We start from the raw sequence: 17,455 nt of genomic DNA, 5'->3' as shown, positions 1-17,455 counted from the left end.
TGTCCCTGCCCATCCCGGCTCGGTGTGTCCCTGCCCATCCCGGCTCGGTGTGTCCCTGCCCATCCCGGCTCTGGCTGTCCCTGCCCATCCCGGCTCTGGCTGTCCCTGCCTCGGCTCCTCTTTGTGCAAGATCCACACGCAGACCTCCCCGTGCTCCCCACACCCACCTCCCCGTCTGCAGGGAGTGTGTCCTCTTTTGGAATGTTTACATTTCATAGAACACTGCTTTTCATGAAATCTGGGATCTGTTTCTTACCTGGTAGTGGAAGATTAAAGAGTTCATGGGAGCACAGTTARAGCAGAAGTAAAAATGTATTGCAAAATTTTAAACACATTAATTTAAAACTTCTTTGCCAGCCTATTTCTGAGACTCTTTAATRCTCTTAATAGTAAGGTAAAAAGTGTCCGTTCTGATTTACTAAGCACTCAACATTTCTGACTGTAGCTAGGTTTTATGCAACTGTTCTCTGAACTACAAGCTGTGTGGCTGGGCAGTAACATGCAGAGGTCATGAAAGGTGTGTTAGCATCTATTTTCTATTTTTAGTTTAGTCTTGTTAAAAAATACTGTGTCAGCCTGTGGAAGAGTAGTTATRTCATCTTGGCTGAATAATGAGATACTGCTCAACATACCCTGAGTAAATAGTTACCCTTTAATAACAGTAATCTTTTAAGTAAAAACTGTTTATTATTGTCATTCACAGTATAGATTGCTTTTCCYTCAAATATGCTTAAGGTAGATGTAATTATCTCTAAAATGTAAATACTTGAAAGGTATTAATGTATTTCTACTGTTACTGGGCAGTTGAGTAATGATTTGTAAGAGTTTTGTTTTCATTTAGTGTTGTAAATTGCTGCTGAATTGGTGGTTAACTTCTAGATTTCCATGGAAATGGTCATAAATACCTGATTTCCTGGAGTGGAAAGATATGTTACTTATATTTATGCTGCTGAGTGTCTGTACACTGAGGTGTTACAGCTTCCTAAAAACTGATATCTCAGTATCTGGTAGTGTTGAAGTGAAGCAAATTGAAAAACAGTGTGATGCAATTACAGTTCATGGGTTTTTTAGTCTGCACAGCCATGGAGTACAGAGCAGGCTTCTTGCACCAGTGTCCTTTCCCTTCACAAGTAGAAAATGTATTTATATCCAGAACAGACATTTATATTCTTGAAATAGAAATAACACCATGTAGATTCTGAAGATTTCTCTTAAAGGTGAAAAGGCATCTTCCCATGGCAAGGTGCTTAACAATCTATTTTTTTCCAAAAGAATWGTAATAATAATAAAAAACTAATCTACCCTGGAAGAGCTCATATCTGGCAAACATGCTGGATAATTTAAGCAAGCTTTAGGAAGTGTCAAATATACAAAATGGGAAAGCAGAGCATAAGTGCTAAACTCAGGTGTTAATTGTGTTCAGGACAACAGGAGAGGAGCAGGATGTCCACTCTACTAGAAACATACTAGAGGTTAAATTAGTGAGAGCATATTTTTATGAGAAGTAGAATAATTTTGTCTATTTATTTTTGAAATCTGTGTTTAAATTCTGGAGAAGTGTGATCTGTGTTTTCACAAGGGGCATTTGGTGGCCGTAGTGGCCACGTGCCAGCCCTGGACAAGTGAGATGGGCTCCCCACAGAGGGTGCCTGGAGAATGTGCAGGAGATCTGCTGTGCCTTCCTGTGGCAGGTAATGATTGAGAGGGTTGGTGAATATATGTTAYTACTTCACCGTGTATGCTGCTGTTTATTTAAATCAGATATTTCCAGCTTCCTGTTTTGAGGAACAGTAAATTCAGTATTCAGCAAAATTGTTCTCTCTTTTAATAGTGGYCTGTCATCAGCATTTGCTAGCTTTTTCTTCTTAAGCAATATGTTCAAGGAATCTGTTGTGTGCTAGGGTGTGTCAGRAAACAAAAATAAGAGATGATTGTTTCCCTCTCTCTAAGAAGTAACTTCTGTGCACCTTTTTGCTATTTTGCCTTTTAGTGATCTAGACTACACAATAGAGTGATACAGACTGCCAGGTTGCATGGAAACACCTAAAGGATGTGCAGGTCCATTACCTCCCCCTATGAGCTTCTCTAATTAAGTCTCAGACTGAAAACTTGTACCTTATTTTAGGTGCAGGAGTCAAACAATGCTCTGAATTTTGGCAGAGGAGAAAAGTAACTTGAGGCCATGAGAGRTTGGCAAAGTTTCCTGAGACAAGTTTTTTTCTTCCAGTTTTGTCAAGGTTTAATCTTGGTAATGTACATAGAGATAAAATATAGTTAACTATTGAATTAAACTTCTGTGTGTTTTGTGTGCAGTCATGGTGCTCAGTACAAGCTGGGTTTCAGTAACATGTGACAGTGTTCTACTCTGTTTATTTGATCATTTGGATACAGAGCTAGTATAATAATTCAATGCCTTGTACATTGTTATGTTATCTGAAATGCATATATTTCTTAAATCTGTCAATGGATGCTTCTGTTAATATTGCAATATAAGGTGATTCCTGTGATCTGTTCAGTGATACAAAGGAAAAAATCATGAATACACATTTCATAAATATCCTCAGGTAATTTYAACTGGGGCTTTAAAAATAGTTCCTCAGTTAAAACATGCTTCTCTGTCCATCTAGCTGTGTGGAGATGTAATTTCTGAAATTTGACAAACGAACGTCCTAAATCCAGTGGGTAAGGAAATGTCTGCCTTAGCAGGCATGCCCGTGTTCAGGAATGCTGAGCACATGTGGGAGCTATGTAGCAAGTGTGAGAATGATTTCTTCTGTGTTGCAGATTTTTATTTTTGCCCTGTGTGCCTCTGAGTGCAGTTTTGTTCCTGTCACTTTTAAAATGTCTCTGTCACATTTCAAATGTTACAATTGAATTCTTCTGCCCCACACCATTGTAACTACAGAATAACTCTATTGACATCCGTAGCAATATTCAAAACAAACAGAATTTGTCCCTCTGGTATTAGATATAATCTCATATCAAAACAATTCCTGTGGACAATTAGGATTTATTGTTATCAGATACACTTAACATTTTTGCTTAAATGCAAAATACTTTTGTAATGGTATATGTAAAATAGCCTGTGTTTGTGTATGCAATTATTTGAAAACGCAGAATTTTGTGATTTTGCATAAATTTCTGGGTTTGCCTGTTTAGTATCTATTTCCCTTCTCCTCGCCTTGATTCTTTTACTGAAGACACAAAGAAGAGCATAGAGGTTTTTAAAGCAGGAGTGTGCTGTGTGTGTGCAGTAGTTGGTTTGGTGCAGCTGTCTGTGCCAATGACGCTGTGGCCGCGTGTGCAGCACATTGAGCAGAGCTCTGSGAGCTGCTCTGGGAACAGTAAGCGTTTGTGACAGGTTGTTTGCTGAATCCTTCCTGCGTGCATATGGCAGATCAGAGTTCACTTGTGAGCACATTATCCATTGTGCCTTGATGTTAAAAGAGGATGCCCCAGCCTGGCGTTTGAGCTGTCCTAGGAAGGGCTGTGCTAGGTGCGATCCCAGACAAGTTGGGAAGTGCACGCAGACTGATCAGGGGAAAATAAACACAGCAAACAGCAGTGATTCCTTGTGATCTCTGATAGTTTTTATTGTGAATTWAAAATTGATTTAAAATTGAAACATATGATCAGTTCTGTAATGCAACATCATTAAATATTATTCAAAGTTCTAGCCAAAACCCAATCTTTATAGGCATGTAGAACCATTATTTCTTAGGGGCCAGTATTTTAATTCCCATATTTTTAAAACTGGACTGGTCAGAAAAGTGTGGGGTTTTAGATATTAATGTTTTGAATGTCAATTTTAGAACATGAGGAAGTTTTACCCAATTCGAAAGGTATGTCAGATTTTTTTTTTCTTTTTCTCAAGACAGTGAGAAAGAGGAGCCTGTAATGAGGGGATAATCTGTAGTTCTCCTTACTTATGATAATATGCCAAGGAATAGAGAGCAAAGAACATAGTGGAGTTTTTCTGCGAAGAATCATATTCTGCTGGTGGTGACACACATTTTAGACTTGTAATATGTTGTGGGATTGTAAAAATYCAAATCAAAGGTTCAATATGCAATAAAATGAACATTAATTAACCCCCTTGTGTTGTTTTTGAGATGGGATGAGTGTTTTTAGGAAAAGCAGAAGGAAGAGTGAAAGATTAAAAATATTTTACTTGGAAAGAGGAAGACAAGGAGGTATATTTTAGAGCATCTTATTTTCTTTTTAATGCAAATCTGATTCTTTGATTATACACTTTTATTATTTATTTATTTATTCTTATACAAAAGGTAGAAATTATGACAYGTTGGGAATGTAGGCATTTTTTATACTGCAATAATAGTGCAACTATTGCACTCCTTTCATCTATTGGTGAAAAAGGATTTCGAGAAAAAATAATTTTGAATAGAATTAATTAAGGGATTCTTAAAGTTCTAAGCTTAATGTAACTGCAGTTCTTTAAAGCAGATGCTTATTCATGTAGGACAAGTAGTCTTTGATTTTGGAGAGGTGGTGTGACTTGCAGTTGGAAACCTTGATTTATCGTGTCTTATTTATATCCGCAATAAATGAGCGATAAGCATAAAACATGAAAAGGAAAATTAAGTATTATGCTAGTTCTCTTGCTTTTTTTATTTTATTTACATGAAATAGGCATTTTTTAATGGTGTGTTTCTGTGCCTTTTGTTGACCATATCTGTACGCCAGGTCTGTCTGCTTGTTTCCATTGGCTTGTCATGTTCACTAATTAGGGAACTGCTGCATGATTCACCTTGTTAATTAGAGGGACTTGCACACAAAGGCCCTTCGGGCAGTGCGAAAGAAGAGCCTAGCACTAGTGCCCTGAGAAAGCTACAGCCTGTGAAGTAATTCTTCTCATCTACCTTCTATTTTTTATTTGAAATGAATAAATCATTGAGATTTTCCTTGTGGAGTGAGAATGCAAGAATTCACATCTTTGTAAGATGTAAATTATATGTGATCAATAGAAGGGGATGACTACTGTATTGTACTTACAAGATTCCCTAATTTACTACTTGTCAGTGTCTGAGAAATTGCTTGAAATATTTTGTCCCCACACTGTGGTGTGTTGTTCCCTTGATCTGCAGCAGAAATGAGCTGTAGCAGCTTTGCTATAGCTAAATCTAAAATAGAAAAGATGTAGATTATTTAAATTTCAAGCTTGTTTTGCATCCCCAGTGGAGCTTCCATTTTACAAGTGAACCCCCAGCACTACCTCCACAACTTTTAAGGGGAAGAAGGTGGTGGGCGTGTGGCTATTTTTGTTCCTGGTGTTTTGCTCTGCCTCAAATCTCACTTTCGAGCAGGGTAGCATACTTGCTGCATTGTGTATTCTTTAGTTGAATATAGTTTCAGAATAAATTTTATTTGTTTTTGTCATGTCACTTAGACTTGATCAAACCACAATCCAGACTGCAGAAGAGGATATTGAGTTAGAAGTGCACAACCAGTCGCTACACTGCACATTTCCCATCTGTTTATGACACTTCAGACATTAACTCCAATGCCATTCTGTCTAACTGTTTGATTAAAATTACTTATTACAGCCAAATGATTTTTAGTAGATTGCTACATTTGCCTCATTTCCTCAAATGAGGCTGGCAGTTTCAAGATGCAGATTTCCCATAAGAATGCTAGAAGACTGGTATCAAAATCTGGGCTTTTTCTTTTGGAATAATCTAGTTAATAAAGTCTCTTACTAGAATTTCTGATTAACCACTATTTTAAATGCGCTTAAAATTTCTTCTATTCTGAAATTTTGTGCTAATGGCATATAGCCAGAGAAATTTTAACTAAAAGTAGAAATACTTTTTTGGAAAAAAAGTGGGGAAAATGCTTCAGGCTGACTTTAGATTTTATGGTATGAAATACTGTCACTCTTCACTTCGAGGAAGGTGAGATCTTCCTGTGTGCCTCAATCTTCAGCTGGCTTCATTGATAGATCAGCCAAGAACTTCTTCTCTCATCTTGGTGCAGTTCTGGTGTACTGGTCCGTAATTAATTCAGATTTTAAGTGTGTGCCAGAGATGAACAGAAATTACAGTAACAAAAGGCTGTGCTTCACTATGGGAACTCCTGATGCTCGGAGAAGATGGTGCAGATGGAACTCCTAGCACTTACACAATGTTGTAGCAGCCATGGAGAGCTTTCTCCACCSAAATGGCTCTGTTGTATTGCTCAGACACAATGGAAGATTCTTTAAAGGGTATTTTCAGGAAGGTTTATTGGATACTTCACCATGTGAAAAGCAGAGCAGATTGTTCTCGTCCCACATTGAGTGCTGTGTTACAGAGGGCAGTGCAGTCTSCGCTCACACTCGTATTTTCCAGTGCATGATTTAAAAAATATAAAGCACGTTCTCCCTCTCCCCTTTGCTCCCATATCCCAGCTTTTCTGTCAGTCATCCCTAACCAAAGCCAGAGCTCAACAGCAGGTTTCCTGCTCTTACTACTTCAGTCYGTAACTCTAGACATGACCAACCTCCATATAGGCTTTCACTGTATTTTGTATTTCCTAATCTTGATTAAAACATCAGTTTGAGTCCTCACATGGTGTCTTCCTTCAGGGGGAAAGGAGAGGGTCCAAGAAATCTGGGGAGGACAGTAAACCCCCACTTAGATTAACAGAGGGCCTGGGAAAAGATCCTTTTCCATTTTACTCGCCAGTGCCCTGGAGTGAGGATGTTCCACTGGTGCTCCTCAGCTGAGGAGCCTCTGAGTAAAGCCCCTGAGCTCTTCGGCTCCTGTTCTTCCTGGTCATATTGGTGCTGTGGGTCTCATGTCCTTTAAAGAACARCTTGAGAAGGTTTGTGATYATCCGTTGTTGCCTTGCTMCAAAATAAAACTAGRATAATAATTAGAGAAGAGATCTTAGGGAGTTTTTTCAGAGTATTTTCTGATCTCCCCACAGGTAAGTTACTGACACTTGAGTGTTGCCAGCTCTGGTGATGCTGGTGCTGCCCAGTTGTCTGTGCCTCAGAAACCCTTTGCTCAAGTGGGCTGTGTTTGGCTTGGCACCCCTGCCACACAGCATCCCAGGATCTGACAAATACAGGGCTTTAAAATRCACCTCTCCAGCTTAGCATGGCACAGCCTGGAGCTGCTGCTGCTGGAGATAAGTAGTTTGAGGAATAGTATAACCAAAACCAGATAAATTGTACTGGAGCTCAGACAACAGATTGTGAGGAATGAAGAAATGTAATGATTAAAGTTACTGGAAGAACAAAAAAAATCCATTGTGGAACTCTTTCAGAGGTGTTTGTGGGATATCTTCCTCAAGTATTTATTATACCTTGTGTTACTCTTGATAGGAATATGTAGCTTAAGAGATGSTTGGACAGTTGCAGAAATAAATGGGTTTAAGTTAATAAATAATTAAAGAATAGTGCATTGTATTTGGAAAAATCAAAAAATGCAACCCAGTATTTTAAAAAATTGCTAATAAAATCTCAAATTCTTCATGATTTTGATTTTTATAAGCTATGAATAAGCTGTTAAGGATACTTCAAGAAAATTAAATCTGTGAGTATCATATATATATATATATATAATATAAATAAATTTAAATCTGTGAGTATCATATATATATTTATAAATATAAATCAGTTCAGACAGTATGTAGTCTTGAGTAGTAAGGGGATAAAATTGTAGATTTATGGATAATTGTTTTAAAAAGCTCATTTAAGTACATAAGGTGCAAGATTGGAGAAAATTACAATGAAGACTTTTTATTTCAGGGAAAAATAAAAATGAAAGGCAGGATGCACCTGGCATTTTCTATATCAGAGTTTGACACATTGTCTTGAAAGTAATAGGGCACGTTTAAATGGAAAATATGAGTAAACTTGTAAAACATAATGAAATTAGATGTAATAAACAGAAATGCCTGTTGTAGGGAAGATGCTTGGTCCAAAGTATCCCAGTTAAGATTCCAGGACTGTGTTCAGATGCTCATTATTTTGAGAAACAGTCATCTTGAGCTGAAACATTCCCAGCTTGGTCTTTGCCCTGGGTGATTTTTTTTTTCCTAACGCTATGCAATAATCTTCAACCGCTAAAAGTGTGCGGGTAAGAAAAAAAGTAGAAACCCCCCCCACCACCAAAACCCAACAAACAGCTTTCACAGTAAAGTAAAATCTTGATCTATCTCATAYAGATGTGCAGCCACTGCAAGGGACAGCTGGAGCTTTTACTGGGTTGTGGGAGAACGCTTGTGAAGAAGCAGCATCCAGCTTTGTACTGAAGAAATTTGTCTGAGCTGTGAGTGTTTAAAGGTCTCACAGGATGTGTTTGGGGTATGAGTTGCTGTGGCACAGGTGAGACCTCTCTGGTGTTGCATTTTTGCAGTGCCTCATGCCCCGCTCAGTGCTGGGAGCTGCTCCTTAGCAGCAGTGGAGTTGTGCTGACCTTTAGTGATCCCAGAGCAGGGCTGGAGGACACGGGGCTGCTGCACCCACGGCTGCTTGGTAAGGCTCTCTGGAGGCACCCATCCTTCTTCATCACTGTCCTGCACTTCTTGAGCTTCCTGCCAGCATTTTTAATGAGCTTCATTTTTAATTGCACCTTCTGTTGTGGGCATCTTAGGACATGTGTAATGGTTCCGCATTTCAGGCACTCCTCAGCAAAAAAGATGTTTTTCCAGGGGGTGTAATCACTGTCTGAGACTGATAGACACACACTGCAGAACCATCAATTAAGACAAGTTTTTCCCAGCATATGACCCTGTTATCAGGAATTAAGCCATCCATCGCAAACAGAATTAGGAGGGATTTCCATTGATGCTATTGGCTAGAAATCAATGCTTAAATCATTGTTTATATGATCTTGCTTTCATCAAATATTTCTGCCATTTAGCACCCTCGGTTGCCAGTTTCCTATTCGGGGTTCACTGCTGCCTGTCCTCACCCATGAATGCCAGTGATATTTATAGTTGCTGTGGTGCTGGGAGCCTCCTCTCATTTCTTCTTAGGTGGCATTTCTGAACTAAGCTGGGAGCTGTAAGTAGATAAAATGTAGTTCTTTGTGRGCTGAGTTGACTCTGTGACTACAGAAACTGTCACAACTTGGCTTCTATTYCCTTATCAAATTCTGTATTGGCAGTATTTAAACATACATGACCACTTCCTTAAGCTCTTTCATCTTCTTTATCTTTACAATCGTCTCTGTGTCTCTGTCACTGGGTTATTTTCCTGCTAGGCCAAAAAACATCCCTGAATTCTGCCTGTAGGCAGAGAAACACCTCATTGACCTTTCTCTCTCTCATGTGATCCCACTCCCTCTTCTCCCTTTAATTTTTGAAGGGATTTATATGTAGACTTGAATTTTTAAGAGTTTCAGCTGTCCTCTTACTTTCTGATCTCATTGAAGGAAATTTCTCTTMGTCCTTAGCAGCTACAGCTTATACCATATTTTATCTACATCTCTGCTTTAGACAAAACTCACTTCTGTTTGTCTGGGTTTTGCCTGATAAATAAGTGCATTCTTGGTTTTTGGAAATTATTAAATGTAGCTTTTAAGATCTGATGTTGATACTTCACATAGACATAWGGCTGTCTTCCTTGTGGCATATGGCTTGTGGCACTTCTTTCTTAAATACCTAAATGTATCATAACAAATAATGATCTACAGAAAACAAACTAAAATTTTAGAACTTCAGTGGTTAGCGTCACTTTATTAAAGTAGTGAAATAGTGTTCTTTCCGTGGTTTTTATACTCTGCCACATAACAAAGAAGATTTCATTGTGCAAAATAATGCTTCATTCTTAGGATGTACTTTTCATCAAATGAGATACCTCCCAGTAAGTAAATGGTATGCTCAAAATGCATTTGGATTTGTTAAGGAGCAAGGAGCRGTATCTAATTTGTAAGCATTTTTCTTGTATAATATATTGGAATATTTATGTTTTAGATAGATATTTTTAGTTTTAAAGAAGGTAATTGTTGTTAATTAATGTGGTTCTRAATTGAAGCATTGCCTTCTTCCCAGAGGGCAGAAACTTTAATATGCTATTGATAAGTATATCCATATTATTTGTGATACAGGGAARTTAAAGAAAGGTTTTGCATCAGCAGTCCAGTATGAAAATGAGAGTGTGAATGAATGCAGCTATCAAAGRATTGCATCTTGTTGGTTGATGTAGTGAGTTATATTCATTTCTAGTAAATCATGTTAAGTAACAGGAAATTATTGTATCAGGATGTACAGATAGTAACAGGTGCTTCATTTGTTTAAATATCCAGAAATCAGTAACTGGCTTAGTTAGAAGATAAACTGCATTGTAGTAACAGGTTGCTTTGTTAACTTTAAAATATAATTGATCATGTAAGRTAAGAAGCTTAAGTAGCTTTAGTTTTACAGGTACTTTTAAGAGTAATTTCAGAACAGTGAAGATGTTGACGTTTCATTCATGTTGCTCTTAATGCTGAGAATTCAGAGGGTGATTATTGTGGAACCAGGTATGCAAAACTGGTTGTAAAGTAATTTCCAACTGACACAGAGAATGTGGCTCCAGAATGTACTGGGGAGAAGAGCCTGCACAGTGCCAGGATTTGCATTTAGCTCCTGGTGGGCAAGGAGCAGTGTCCCCTCTTTTGAACCAAAACCAAGATACTGCCTTTTTTTTTTTAATTTTAAACAAAGATTACAATTGGGGTAATTTTTTTTTTTTTTAAAGAGAGGTGATAGGTAGGAAAGAGGCTGGTGCATATAGTCTATGTAGGCTATGAAAAAGCGGAAGTATGTGACTTGGAGATGGAAAAAAGATAAAGCTGGAATAGGGGTATGAAGAAGCCATTGATGGTAGAATGTTAAACAGTGGTCTGGAATATTAAATAAGGTCTTGTCAAATGTCTTGCCTGTAAGTATCCACAAGCTGCAAAGATGTTTCATTGTAGGCAGATTCATGGTGCTAGTGAGTGTGCAGAGGTGTTCTCCTAAGTCAGCGGGAATACTCTGACCTTGCAAGATGAAGGCTTTTGTTGGGAACCAGGATCAGGATCATAACTCTGCTGATTATTTTTAGATGTAATTTTATGATTCTTTGCTTTTGATGAGCTTTAAATAAAACCTAAAAAAACACCAGTGATAATTTATAAAAGATTGGTGAGAATTTGTGCAATACAGTATTTATCAAGTATTTTCAGCACTTCAGTCCCTATTTTATAAAACATCAGGATACTGTGATCTCACTGATGATATGTTTGATGTATTAGAATTTTTTTGATCAGCATTCATGAAGGTTACATCAGGTTATTCTTTCCTGCTCTAGGTTACCAYGGTGTGTGCTGTAAAACCAGTATTGGAAACAGTGCTGTGTTTTTGTCTGGATCTCTTGTACCTGACAGCATATTCCTTATTTATTAAAGTAATGTCTATTCATCCCACGGGGCTGGATTATGTGTGAGGCACGTAGTGGAGGAGGATCCTGGTGTGGAGAGCCTATAGCAGCCACAGATGATGTGGGTGATGTGGGGTGAGAGGCACAGCGAGGTGCAGAACCAGCTCTTGCCAGAGTTCACCCAGTGTGGGTAGAACAGAGCCCAGCTCTTCAGCTCTGTCTGCTGAGCCGCATTTCCTGTCTGGTGCTGACTTGAAGGGAGTGGAAAATCTTGAGCRTTTGTCAAAATTTGTGTGTGATATCAAGAACCATCTTTACTTCTTCTCACTGATTAGAAAAGAAAGGACAGAGAACGTGAGGAACAGATGAGTGCAAACCTTTCTGCAGACTCTTGAAGCTATTCCATGTTTTCTTGGGAAAATAACACCAGATACTTTGCAGGTTTCAAAGTGCAGGCAGGATTTACCCCACTACAGGAAATTTAGAGAAATGGCATGTTTTCCTTTACAAATTGCATATGCAAAAAAACCCAATAAGAGGCACCATGTGCTGATACTGCATATGGAAACAGTCAGGGTATAGTGCAGTACAAAGCCAAGTGTTACCTTATTGTGGGTTTGAAAATGGTGTCTTTGGGTAAGGTACTGATAGTATTTCCATATAACCTTTGTATGATACCAGTTATCTATCAGACTGCCTTTCTGACCCGCACCTCCCAGGAAAYGAATACTTACTCCAGTGCAAAATTTCTTATTCTGCAAGGCTTGACAACTTYGTCTGAGATCACTCTAAGCCAGTTGGCTGTCGCTTAAATATTCATCAGACTTCAGATAATTGTGATAACCCTTGTAGGCTGGCAAGCAAGGCAAATTAGCAAAAAGATGATTGATCTTTTTTTATATGCAGTTTTATCTTCAACCTTTCCTGGATATATGTTATACTATAGTAATAATTTCTTCTCTAAGGTATTTGCCGGTATCTGGGTTTGCACATCTATTTACAGTTGCCTTGAAGCCTCATAATTGCAATACAGCTGAAATGTCCATTTTCTTTCCCTGACTACAAATAGGGATCAATCGAATTTTAAATGACTGCTTACGGGCTAGCTTCCGATCATGACCTTTGTAAATGATTAGAGCTCACCACTGTTGCTATCTACCTTGAAAGGGTAAGCGGGCAGGTCTGTCTAACTGGCATTTAATCTGGAAGAGAGCCAAAGATATTTGAGCTAAAAACCTAATATGAGTTGGCAAAGAGAAGTATGTATAGACCTTTGCACTACTATTTAGATATTTTTCTGCATTTCTTTTTTTTTGTATTTAGGAAATTCTTTTACCCTGTAGATGAGATACGTATTTTTAGATAGTGTTATGCTGAAGTTATGATAATAACTGCGGTTGTAAAATATATAGCATAAAAATTTGAAAAATRGAGTTTCGAACTCTAAATGACTGAATTCACTTTTTCTGAAGAATGTGAAAATATAGAATGGTTTGGGTTTGAAGGGATCTTAGAGATCATCTTGTTCATCCCTTGCCATGAGCAGAGGCACCTTCCACTGTCCCAGGCTGCTCCAAGCTCTGTCCAGCCTGGCTTGGGCACTGCCATGGATCCAGGGGCAGCCACAGCTTCTCTGGGCACCCTGTGCCAGGGCATCCCCAGCCTCTTAGGGAAGGATTTCTTCCTTGTGTCCAATCCAAATCCACACCCTTTCCRTTTAAAGGYATTCCTTCATGTCCTGTCWCTCCAGGCCCTTGTCCAAAGTCCCGCTGCATGTTTCTTGTCAGCACTCCATCCCAGTGTCCATGTCATCGACAAAGATGGGGAAAGTGCCCCTGACCTGAGCCCAGCTGTGCTCAGGTGTGCCTGGGTGTGGCCCCAGGGCTGTGCCATCCCCAGTCYRGGCAGCAGGAGCAGGGCAGTGCCAGTCCCTCGTGCTGGGTCCTGCTGGGGCCACCCCGAGCCCAGTGCCCGGTTCTGCCCTGGTGCTGCTCCATTGCTGCTCAGTCCCTTTGTGCTGCTCTCCAGATCTGCCCCTCTCCTGGCCCTGGGCACCTGCTGGGCCCTGGCCCCTTCAGCTGGAGTGTSAAACCCTCCTTGGCAAGCAAAGGCAGACCAAAGCTGTTCAGACCAGGTCACAAATGTACTGATTGACAAATGGATTAATCTCAGAATTGCACTGAATAGGAGGCCTGAGGTGCATCTGCTTTCTCTGGGCAAGGGTGAATGGAGGAACAATTCCACTCTGGCCCTTTTTTGCTTAAACCTCCTCTGCTTTGAACATTGGCTGAGATAGTTCTGGTCCTGCTTGTATGTGCAGATCATGTGTAGGTAATGGCTGTCTGCTACCCACGCTTGTCAGTTCCGTTTTATTTTCATGACGAATTGGGCCTGTATCGTGCAATATTTTTATTGCCACCCCTGAATTTATTGAGGTGTTGCTCTGTGCTCTGCTGTCGAAGCAGGAACAAATATGACATCAGTGGGATTAGAAAGCAAACACCTCTCAATTTACTGAGGGATTTTGGAAACCCAAAGTTTTGAAATTAGGAAGAATCTTTAAGAGTTACAAATGYCTTTATGTAATTAAAATAATATACTGTGTTGCCTAATCAATTATTCTTGTGTGGTACTGATGATCAGAATATTTACTAAAGTAATGCTGTTTGTGGGAATATGGCATTCATCATTGACACTTTCAAAGTGCAATACAGTTTATAGGGAATGTGCAATCTGCCTCTTTGTTGCTGGCCAGGGCATTTTCTCCTCTTTTCTATAATGTTGTTGCATATTGCAGATGGCAGTTGTTTAATTAGCTTCAAAGTTGTCAAATGCATTTTTACCTAAAGCCTAAGCCCAGAAAACTCTTGTAAATTTGGTTTGTGGAGGTTTTGTCAGCATTACCTTTGGCTAACAGTTAGATAGAGATGTTTAAATACAAATTAGATTATATTTWAAAAAAATAAATCCAAAAAAACCCAGTATGTTTGAAATATTCAAAATAAATATGAGATTAAATTTTTTTGAATTGGGTATTTACATTCTTCCTATCAGTGTTAAACTGGAGATGTATAGTTGGTAYATAGTACTTGCTAAGGCAGTTTTTAATGAAAAGGATGGTGGTTTTGGAAACAGCTGAGGTATTTGGAAGCAGAAATCCTGTGGAAAGTCACAAGAACTCCAGGATCTTCATTATTCCTCTATGGTCAGGCTGCTCCAATAGTACTTCTGGGAGCMGTGAAATGCTCTCAGGAATTGCTCATGTGTGACTTCTCCCCCATGCTTGCAGGTCTGAAGATAACTTTGTGATCAGGCTGCAGAATACAAACTAAAGTGAGTTTTCTCTCTGTTGKCTAGATGCAGCAGCAGGAGCTGGCCCAGATGAGGCAGAGGGATGCCAATCTSACGGCGCTGGCAGCCATTGGTCCCCGGAAGAAGCGGAAGCTGGATGCACCCGGGCTGCTGACCATCGGAGGAGAGGTATGTGTGTACCAGAGAGGGGAAAGTGCTGCTGTGAGCTTCAGCAACAGCCACAGCTGCTGCTGCTGCTGCTGCCAGGGACGGGTGTCCTTTGGAAATGCACATCAGGGCTGCCACTCCACTCTGTCCTGCCACGGCTAAAACAGCATTTCTTTTTAGTTTTATTTACAAGTGTGAACATTCAGCAGATAATTATAGAATATTTTAAAAATAGTTTAATGTGAAGTGTAGGTCTTAAACTGTTTGCTGCGTTTATAGCTGTTTTCTCCTCTGCATAATTGGAAGAAAAACAAAAAGAGTAGGGAATGAAGAAGTATCTGAAGACCCGTAACTATGGTCTTGCTTACAGTTTGAGCCAAGAGCTTGTAGTAATAGTGTGTAATAATACTCCAATAGTGCAGATTTGTGATAAATGTGTGTCTAAAATTCTTCTAGAATGTCAAGGTGTCCCCCACCACTGCAAAGATGAGTTTCTAATCATGCTAAATTTTAATTTCACTTATGAATACTGTGCTGTAGAAGTAGAATCAGATTCATCAGTATGATTTTCCTGTTATTTTAAGTGAAGTGGCTGTATTACACAATAGAAGGCAAAGTCATGGAAAGCCTGATGTACATTAGCCAAGGTGGAGAGCCAGGGTGCCGAGGCTGCCCTGCTGTGGGTGGTTCTGTGAGAGCACTGTGGTGTTTGGTACAGATGCACTGGGGCTGCTTTTCCTTCTGCTGAGGCTGCCCACTCAGTGGAGTCAGAGGAATTGTCCCTATTACATGCCTGTTCTGAGGAAAATGTGAACATTTTGTTTTGAATAACTAAACTAATAGTTTTGGCTCAGACATTTGACTGTCTAAATGCCAGGCATTTCCAAAGGCCTTTTTGTTTCCCATTTTGGMTAGCTTTTATCTGACTTCTCTCTCTTTTTGTGTGCTAAGATTAGTGCTAGGGAATTAGCTGAGCTGGRAACAGAAGTGGATCTTGTTTATACGCTAAAATTGACTTAGGATTTCAGATATGTAGGAGGTGCTCCCGTTTCTGGTAAAACTTGTTTCATACTGAGGGAGTTTCCTGGGTTTTGTGTTGTCCTGTTACTCCCTTCCTTTCAGTCTCCCTGCTTTATCTTACATTGGTAAAGAATTCTGTTCTCCTCCACATGCATCTGTGACAAATCTCACWGCAACAGGCCCGAAGAAGCTTTCATTAGAAGTTTGACTGTGTGGTCACAGCTTTGGCTTGCCCTCATTTAAAAATAATTTGAACCCTCAAATAATACATGGATCCCTTCAGATTTCCCTGCTTACCTTTACTTGACCAAAGAAATATTTTCTCCTAAGGATCAGAATTTACTTTTTATTATCTCTTGTCCCATTGAAAAGATTATTGTTTTGKAAGCTTTCATAGTTTGATGAACAAAATTGTGATCACCTTCAGTGAGTGAAACATTTTATTCAGAGCCCTGTATCTGAATGGATTATGATGAACAGCTTCTCTCTCTCTCTCCCTCTGGAAGCTCCTTATTCTCTTGGTTCAGTGCTTCACGGGAAAATAAAGGTCTGGGGCAAATTCCAAAGGCTTCTGGATATCTTTGCTTCCTTTTGCTACTCCCCTAGCCCAAATTTTGCTGAACAACTGTATTGTTCAGCTGGCAAACTATCCTTGAAGTTTTTGCTACTACGTGATTTCCTGGAGCCATGAACTGTGTGCCAGTTCAGATGGAGCTGCTCCCATTCCTTGTCTGCTAGCTGCTAGCCATCCTGGCCAGCTCATACAAATGGCTGCTGGGAAGCTGTTGGAAGCTGTGTCTGCATTATTCCATGTCTTGTAGGGAAGAGGAGCTGAAGTACTGCMGAAGCTGTGTTCCACAAGCTGCCCCCTTTCTGTTACTCTTCTGAGATTGTTAGGGCTGCTGTGCAGAAATAAACTCAACTCCTCCTAATTATTTCACTGTAAAAAGGTACTGCAATTTGTATCGTTTGTCTAAGGCTGTCTGATACTCCTTCTTTGGGTTTCTGGAGATATAAACATCATGATTCAGTTTTCCATGGTACCAACACCCCCTTAGCCTGATTCCACCCTCAGAAATCTGACCACCTCTGTGGTCTGTGACACTGATTTCTCCCAGCAATTTTTAAGCTGCTTAATGCCCTTGCTACTGATAATCTCTGCTTGCAAGGTCTGACTTGGACAGAGCTTTCTTGGCCTGCCCTTTTTTTGATCAAAATACCCACTTTTTGCATTGAAGTTGCTGGTTTCCTCACTAATCTTTTTTGTCCTACATGTCTGCTGTYGTTGCAGCTGGGACCCTGCATGTTTGCTGATCCAAAGAGGTGTCATTTACAAATCATCCCACCCTGGCATGTTCCTTTTTCTCCCCCTTTTCTGAACTAACTCTTGTTTGATAATTTGCTTTATACTTTAGCTGCATTGGCCATTTTTCAGTGAGCTGTGCTGGATTTCAGTCCAGCTTCTTGGCTTAACAGAAATATTAACTATTTCTCTTTGGAAATTGTATCTTTTTAATAATACCCTTTTCCTCTGAGCAGGAGGGGTAGTGATGGGTATTCTACTGAAGTATGGGTATTCTCCCTAGTTATTCAGGGAGTAGTGATGGATGTTCTACTTGAGAC

The 17,455-nt window shown here is 39.6% G+C and overlaps 1 protein-coding gene across 1 annotated transcript in view; it reads left to right on the top strand.

Moving 5' to 3' along the window:
* Positions 1-15,832, top strand: part of LOC130578296 (transcription initiation factor TFIID subunit 4-like) — a 102,333-nt gene extending 86,501 nt beyond the window's left edge. The window contains exons 14-15 of the mRNA XM_057374272.1: positions 14,711-14,833; positions 15,764-15,832. Coding sequence (XP_057230255.1) covers positions 14,711-14,833; positions 15,764-15,832 — 192 coding nt within the window. The remainder of the gene's footprint in view (positions 1-14,710; positions 14,834-15,763) is intronic.
* The last annotated feature ends 1,623 nt before the right edge of the window (positions 15,833-17,455 follow it).

The sequence above is a fragment of the Malurus melanocephalus genome, unplaced genomic scaffold (assembly GCF_030028575.1).
Source record: "Malurus melanocephalus ecotype Western Australia unplaced genomic scaffold, MMel_1.1 scaffold_221, whole genome shotgun sequence".
In the NCBI taxonomy this organism is placed as follows: Eukaryota; Metazoa; Chordata; class Aves; order Passeriformes; family Maluridae; genus Malurus; species Malurus melanocephalus.
Note: the sequence above shows the minus strand (reverse complement) of the source record. Positions and strands in the feature narration are given on the sequence as shown.